Source organism: Lampetra planeri, chromosome 29, assembly GCF_965212315.1.
Source record: "Lampetra planeri chromosome 29, kcLamPlan1.2.h2, whole genome shotgun sequence".
Taxonomy (NCBI): domain Eukaryota; kingdom Metazoa; phylum Chordata; class Hyperoartia; order Petromyzontiformes; family Petromyzontidae; genus Lampetra; species Lampetra planeri.
This window is the reverse complement of record NC_136135.1, coordinates 3,866,947-3,873,658: the sequence shown is the minus strand read 5'-3', so window position 1 is coordinate 3,873,658 and position 6,712 is coordinate 3,866,947. Positions and strand designations below refer to the sequence as shown.

The window sequence follows — 6,712 nt, the reverse complement described above, 5'->3', positions numbered from 1 at the left end:
AAGTCCTGTTCCCGAAGGCAATTTACCGTACCACCAACACAAAAGGTGCCGATCGTTCCACATCTAGGAAACGTTGCCATTGAGCCCTTTTTTTTAAACTTCTTTTTTGTGTTCAGTTTTGTTGTCCTTCCACCGCACCTCCAATTAGCACGGTTGGCTACGTACGGTGCAAAAGAAGTTCAACATACACACAATCATACCGTTTACACTATGAGACCTCCTTTACCAGTGGCAAAATATAGTAGTAGGTTTTTACCCTTTCAACTGGTACAAAACTGACACCTTTATACAAGGCATCATGTTTGCATGATGCCTTGTACTATATTTTGCCACTGGTAAAGGAGGTCTCATAGTGTAAATGCTTACCCCGAGCTCTCAATACTCTGATAGTGCACTGTTGTTGAGTTGTACGCCTTTTGGCGTCATCTGGTCCAACACCAATGGAGACTAGGCTCTAAGGAAAGCTGTCTCGGGTGTGGACCAATCAACTTCAAGGACAGTGCATATCATTACCATTATCAGAGTTGTTTCTTTTTGTTTGCATTTTGACTGCTTGTGTTGCGGTTATTGCAAACATGATGCCTTGTATAAAGGTGTCAGATTTTGTACCAGTTAAAAGGGTAAAAAGCTACTACTAAATCATACCGTTGTTGTTTTTTTTGGTTGCAGGAGGAGGACTTCCAAGGTTTTCCCAAAAACGACGCAAGCAAGCGCAGCGCTCGCCGCCGGCCCAGCCCCGCACCGTCGCCAGGTCGACCACGAGGCAAGTGCCACCGTCATGGTTGTTCATCATCGCCGCGTCAGCAATGCTTAGAAGTATCTTCTTGGTTCTTTCGGTAAAGTCACGTAGAATGGAAATAATAAAATAATAAAAATAAAACATAATAAAATATAATATTATATTACCGAAAGAACCAAGAAGATGAACCCCTGTGGTCACGAAAGCTTTAAATCGAAATTTAATGCTTAGAAGCCTAGCTACGAACCCTGGTTTGTGTCGGCTCGTGATTAAACCGCACCTCCGATTAGCAAGGTTGGCCACGCACGGCACGAAATAAATTCTGCCTGCGTTCGTGCATACAAAGCGGATATATCTTGTTGGTTCTTTCAGTAAAGTCACGTAGAATGGAAATAATAAAAATAAAACATTTCGGCCACGACGCAAGCAGCCGTCCTCAGGTGAAGAACAGGTCTGTCGAGAAGACAGACTCTGACTCTGTCTTCTCGTCACGTGACTTTACCGAAAGAACCAAGAAGATGAACCCCTGCATTCACGAAAGCTTTAAATCGAAAAAAAAAGCGGATATAGTTTACGGTTGTTGATCGCCGCGACGGCCGTCTGGAACGCTCTTTCATCCAGCATTAGGAAGCCGCTGGAGCTATCCACTTTTAAATCTCGATTAAAAACAAATTTCTTTAGAGCAGTTTTATGTGTTTAGTTTGTTGTCCTTCCTCTGCACCTTCGATTAACGCGTTTAACTACGTAGGGTGCGAAAGAAGTTAAACATACATACAAACCGGATATAGCCCTCTGATGTGTTTTGTGGGTTTCACTGCGGGCTGTTCAGCGTGGTGTCTGCTGTTTCACTCCATGTGCTTGCTGGGAGCCTCTTTGGTAACTGATTGGAGCAGCTCATGTTCGCCCTCGGTTGCGAGCGCCCACCACGTGGTGCGTGATGCCGAACAGCATGTGGTACAACTCAGAATGACATCAGAGAGCTGTACTAGTACACCTACGAAAACCTATGATGTAGCGGTAAACTGGTTTATTGTATGTACGTATGTTGATTTTCTTTCTCACTGTACATTGCCAACCGTGTTAATCGGAGGTGCGGTTTAATCACGAGCTGACACAAACCAGGATTTGAAGCCAGGATTCTAAGCATATCCAAATTTGTGCTTCATACAGCAGCAGTATGTAGGCATCGTCATGCGGTGATTACGATCGATTCTTATGCATCACATTGTGCGAGTGGGAATGGATATGAAATGTACACGCAAACGATGTGCTAATCATACATTGATGCTAAATGTGCGAACAAAACTGCAGGTAAGAACGAGACGGTGAAAATAGACTAAACAGAATTGTTCCTTGCGTCGAATCGCGACCCTGACCCGTGACAAATAATCGACGCTGGTCAGGCAGGAACTCCGGCCCTTGGTGTGACGACGGTATCCCAACTTCCTTTTCCTTCCTCTTCCCACGAAGGCCGCCCCCCGCGTAGCGGCTCCGACGAGCGCTCCCCGGAATCCCGCCGCCGCAGGGCGACCTCCTCGGCTCCGTCCAACGCCACCACCCCGGGCCTGGCGTCGCCCTGGCTCCACCTCGACCTCAACCCCGTGGTTGACCTCTCACCCGTAGGGCGCAAGCACGGCCGTGGGAAGCCACGCTCTGAGAGCCGCCGCTTGCGTGAGTCGGCATCGCCGCCCGTGCCGCCCCGACCGCCGACGTCTTCTTCATCTCTGGCGTCGGAGCAGCAACGGCCGCGGGAGTTGGTGCCGGAAGTGGAGGAGGAGGCTGAGGAGGGGGCGGAGGAGGGGGCGGAGGAGGCGGGCGAGGAGGAGGAGGTGGAGGAGACGGAGGGTCGGCGCTTGTCCAAGCGGCGCGAACGCGAACGGCGCAAACGGAAGAAGCGGTCGGCGGCGGAGAAGAGGGCGGAGAAATCACGCGGGAAGCGGAAACGGAAGAAAAAGAAGCAGCAGCAAAAGAAGCAAGAGAAGCAGCAACAGCAGCAGCAGCAACAGGACGAGGAGGAGCGCAAGCGGGAGGCAGAAGCAGAGCAGCAGCCGTCGCTGGAGAAACGAACATCGGTGGAAAACAACAGCGGCATCGCTGCCGAGGACGTGGCCATGTCGGACGATTCCATCGCCGGCAGCTCCCGGGCGCAGGCCGAGGTCCCGCTGGCGCCGGTAGCAGCGGCGTTTATACTGGAAGTCCCGGTCAGAGACGCTAGCGAGGACGGTGCCAGGGCATCCCGGCCACGCGGTCGCCCGCCCTCAACGAGCCGGGAAAGCGACGGCGTCCTGGCCAAGCGCAAGCAGCGCGTTGATGCCAGCCTCGCGCGCCAGCTGCTGCAACGAGCCAAGAAGCGTGGCCGCGGGGGAATGGGGGGCGCCGTTGTCATCAAGCCGGGCAGCGGAGGCCGGAGGACAGCTGTGGCGTCGGCAGCGGTGGCTGTGGGAGGAGGGCGCCGGGCGGGACGGCCCCTGCCCGTCGGAGTGAGGCCAAGCGGCAGCTTGGGCCGGGGCGGGCGGAGGGAGCGGTCGCGCGTGGGCCGGCGCTTCGTGATGCCGGCCGTAAGCTCGCGCTCCTCCCGCGTGATCCGCACGCCCAAGAGGTTCATCCAGGACGAGGGGTTTGACGCGGCTGTAGCGGCGGCGGTGGCGGCGCCGTCTCCGTCTTTGTCGGCGCAGGCGTCTATGGCGCACCATCACCACCATCACCATAACCACAATCATCACCAGCAGCAGCTACAGCAGCACAGGCATGTGCAGGGAGGCCCCGGCATTGGCAGCCGTGGGCGCCAACGCGGGTCGGTGACCTCGACCACGTCTTCCTCACCCTCGTCGGAGTCGTGTGACTCTGACAGCCAGTCGGGCGAGGAGGAGGAGGAAGGGGAAGAAGATGAGGAGGAGGATGACGAGGAAGATGAGGAGGAGGAGGAGATCGAGGAGGAGGAGGAAGACGACGATGATGAAGAGGAGGAAGAGGAGGAAGAGGAGTCCCAGAATTCCTCGGGCTCGGCTTCACGGTCCGACAGCCCTGGGGGGTCGTCCGAAGGCTCTGACTCGGAGCGCCGGCTCGGAGAGCTAGGCTCTGCCGAGCGCGCCGCACCGCCCATGATGCTCAACGGCGAGCGCCGGCTGGGCTCGTTGGGGCAGACTTTGTCCCACGCGCTGGGGCCCACGGGGGCACCGCCGACGGCGGCGGCGCCCCAGCTACTCACGACGTGGGTTTACCCGCATGCTCACCCCCACCCGCACACCCTGCCCATGCTCGTCCCGCCACCCGCTCGCGCCGCGTGCGCCGCAGCCGGCGCCGGCGCCGCCGCGGGCACCGCCCGCCGCTCTATCCTGCGCGAGCCGACGTTCCGCTGGGGCCCGGTGGCACCGCCGGGCTCGGCGTCCGCGCCGGCGGGCGTGCCGGACGGTCGCCAGCAGCCGACGTTCTCCTCTGCTAAGTACGCCAAGGCAGGCCTCATCCGCCAGCCCGTCTTCGACAACATCCGCCTGCCGCCGCTCACGCCGGAGGAGGTCGGGCTGGCGCCGCCGCGGCCCGGCCTGGCCGCCAAGTCGGCCTCGTCGGTCTCGTCGTCAACGGCGGCGGCGGCGGCGTCGGCGGGTGCCCGCCCCGGCCGCTTCTCGTGCTCGCCGGCCGTGGCTTGCGGCCCTGGTCCGGCGCTGCTGGCGCCGGTGTCGTCCCAGCCGCCCCCGTTCGCCCCCGTCGCCGCAGGGCTCTCGTCGCCGTCGTCGGCCTCCTCGTCGACCTCCTCGTCGGCGTCGTCGGCGGCGGCTGCCACGGTAGCGCCGGCCACGTTGGTGGCGCCGGGGCGACCGTTCCCGCCGTCGGGGGTTGCCGCCGCCAACCTGCCCGCCGCGTGCAGGTTTCCCGCTCAGCGTCAGTTCGCGGCGCGTCAGAGGTTCGACACCGGCGCCACGACGGCGACGGCGGTGCAGCCAGCGTCCCCGGCAAGCGCCGGGCGGCGACCGCTGCTGCGCGCGCCCACGTTCACGCCCACAGAAGCTCACCTTCGCATCTACGAGTCGCTGTCGGCCGCCTGCGCGCCCCAGCGCCCGTCTGGCGAGCCGGCCCGGCCGCTGTGCCTCCAGCACGGCTCCCCGGCCGCTTCCGCCGCCGTCGCCAGCGCCAGGCGCAAGCGGCCGTTTTCCGGTGGACGCGGCGGGCGCGGCGGATCCAGGTCCCCGTCGTTGTCGCGGGTCCCCACGCACGGCATGAGAACGCGCAGCAGCCGAGCGGCGTCCCTCGCCGGCGCTCTGTCTCCTTCTTCCTCGCCGGCTACGACTCCCGGGGGCGCCGGCGGATTGCTGGCGCCGCAGTCGCTGTTCCGGCCCGACAGACGCCAGCGGCAGCAGTGGGGGAACGACGGCGGCGGAGCCGGCGATGCCCTAGCAGCGGTGCCGTGCGGCTCTGGGTTCGACGGCGCCCCTCAACCGGACGGGGCGGCCGTGGCAAGCGCCGGCGCCGACTCGGCCGCGGTTGGGGGGCTCCTGGCTCGCATCGGCCGCGTGCCGGCATTTGGCGACCTCGTGCCCCCAGCCGAACGGCACAAGCGTCTGCAGAGGCGCCAGCGCAACGGCGAGGAAGAGCAAGAAGAGCAAGAAGAAGAGGAGGAGGAGGAGGATGGTGGCAGCAGCATGGCGAGGAAGCGTAAGAAAAAGATGAAGAGGAAAGGCAAAACAATGCTGATGATGATGCGGCGGAGGAGGCAGAGGGGCGCCGGTTCTGAGAGCGAGGCGCAGGACCCCGATGCCGCCGCCGCCGCATCGGCGCAAAAGCCCCTGGTGTCCCCGGAGGCGACCGCCGAGGAGGCGGAGGCCGTGAAGACGCGCGCCTCCGCCAAGCGCCAGCGAGAGAGGGCGGCCGGCGGGCAGAGGCAGCAGCGGCAGCAAGGGCAGCGGCGCGCGGAACGCTCGGACGACGATAACGACGATGGCGGTGACGACGGTGAGCCCGGCGACCACGACGAGCCGGGGAAGGGGGAAGAGGACAGCGCGGGACAGAGGGAGCGGCCGCCGAGGCAGACGGCGGACCGCAAGCTGCGCACGCTGCTGCAGAAGGCGCGGGCGCAGCTCCATCGCATCGAGAGGGGCAAGGCTCGACGGGCGCAGGTGGGTGGTGGCGCCGTCGGAAGCTCTCGTCTTGACGGCCCATGTCGTTCACCCCTCCCCCCAACCCCCCTTGCCTGTAATGTCGTCTTGAGGCATCGTCTGCGCTTGCTCGTTGCGGTGGTCTGTAATCTCCATAATATAGGTTTTGTGGGTTAGATCGCATGAATATAAATGTGTCGTAAAACCCGCCACCACCCGACACGGTTTGTCACGTCAGATTTTGTCACGCAAACAGAACACGCCAATTGAGTTGACGCCTGATGAAGGTAGTTATAATTACTGCCGAACGTCGTACTCCGATTGTATATGTTGTGGATGTGTACTAGTAACGAATTGACATGTTCTGTTTACGTGGCAAGCCTTACTACTTGGTTGTGTCGGGTGGTGGCGGGTTTAACGACACATTTATATTCACACGATCTAACCCAAAAATCCCTATTTTTTGGATGATATTGGTGACGAAAGCCTACGTGTTAAGCACTATTTAACGCGTCCTTATCAAAATCGAGTTGTTGTCATAGCCAAAGCCGTCGATGCCACCACCGCAGACATCGCCAACGCTTTTTGGCCTCCGTCAGATCTCACAGCTGCTGCTGCTGCACAGTAGACATGCGGCCTCCCAGGAATGCCCTCGAAGTATCCCACCATCAGGTGGTTGTTGTAGCTTGCTGACCCACCCCGACTGGACATGTGTGAAAAAGAGCCTCACGGCTCATCGGATTTCTGCAGGCTAAAAAAAAGATCACTCATTCTGAGATAGTGAAGAAGAGTAAGATCTTGGGAAGGCAATTGCCTGCCAGTTAACAGCTTAGAAATAAACATTGCATATATTATACAAATACTGTACAAGTTTATTGGGGGT

At 59.8% G+C, this 6,712-nt stretch overlaps 1 protein-coding gene across 1 annotated transcript in view; it reads left to right on the top strand.

Annotated features, from left to right (window-relative positions):
- The first annotated feature begins 1,591 nt into the window (after positions 1 to 1,591).
- LOC144728497 (uncharacterized) overlaps positions 1,592 to 6,712 on the top strand; it is a 57,657-nt gene continuing 52,536 nt past the window's right edge. The window contains exons 1-2 of the mRNA XM_078607986.1: positions 1,592 to 1,615; positions 2,143 to 5,850. Coding sequence (XP_078464112.1) covers positions 1,592 to 1,615; positions 2,143 to 5,850 — 3,732 coding nt within the window. The remainder of the gene's footprint in view (positions 1,616 to 2,142; positions 5,851 to 6,712) is intronic.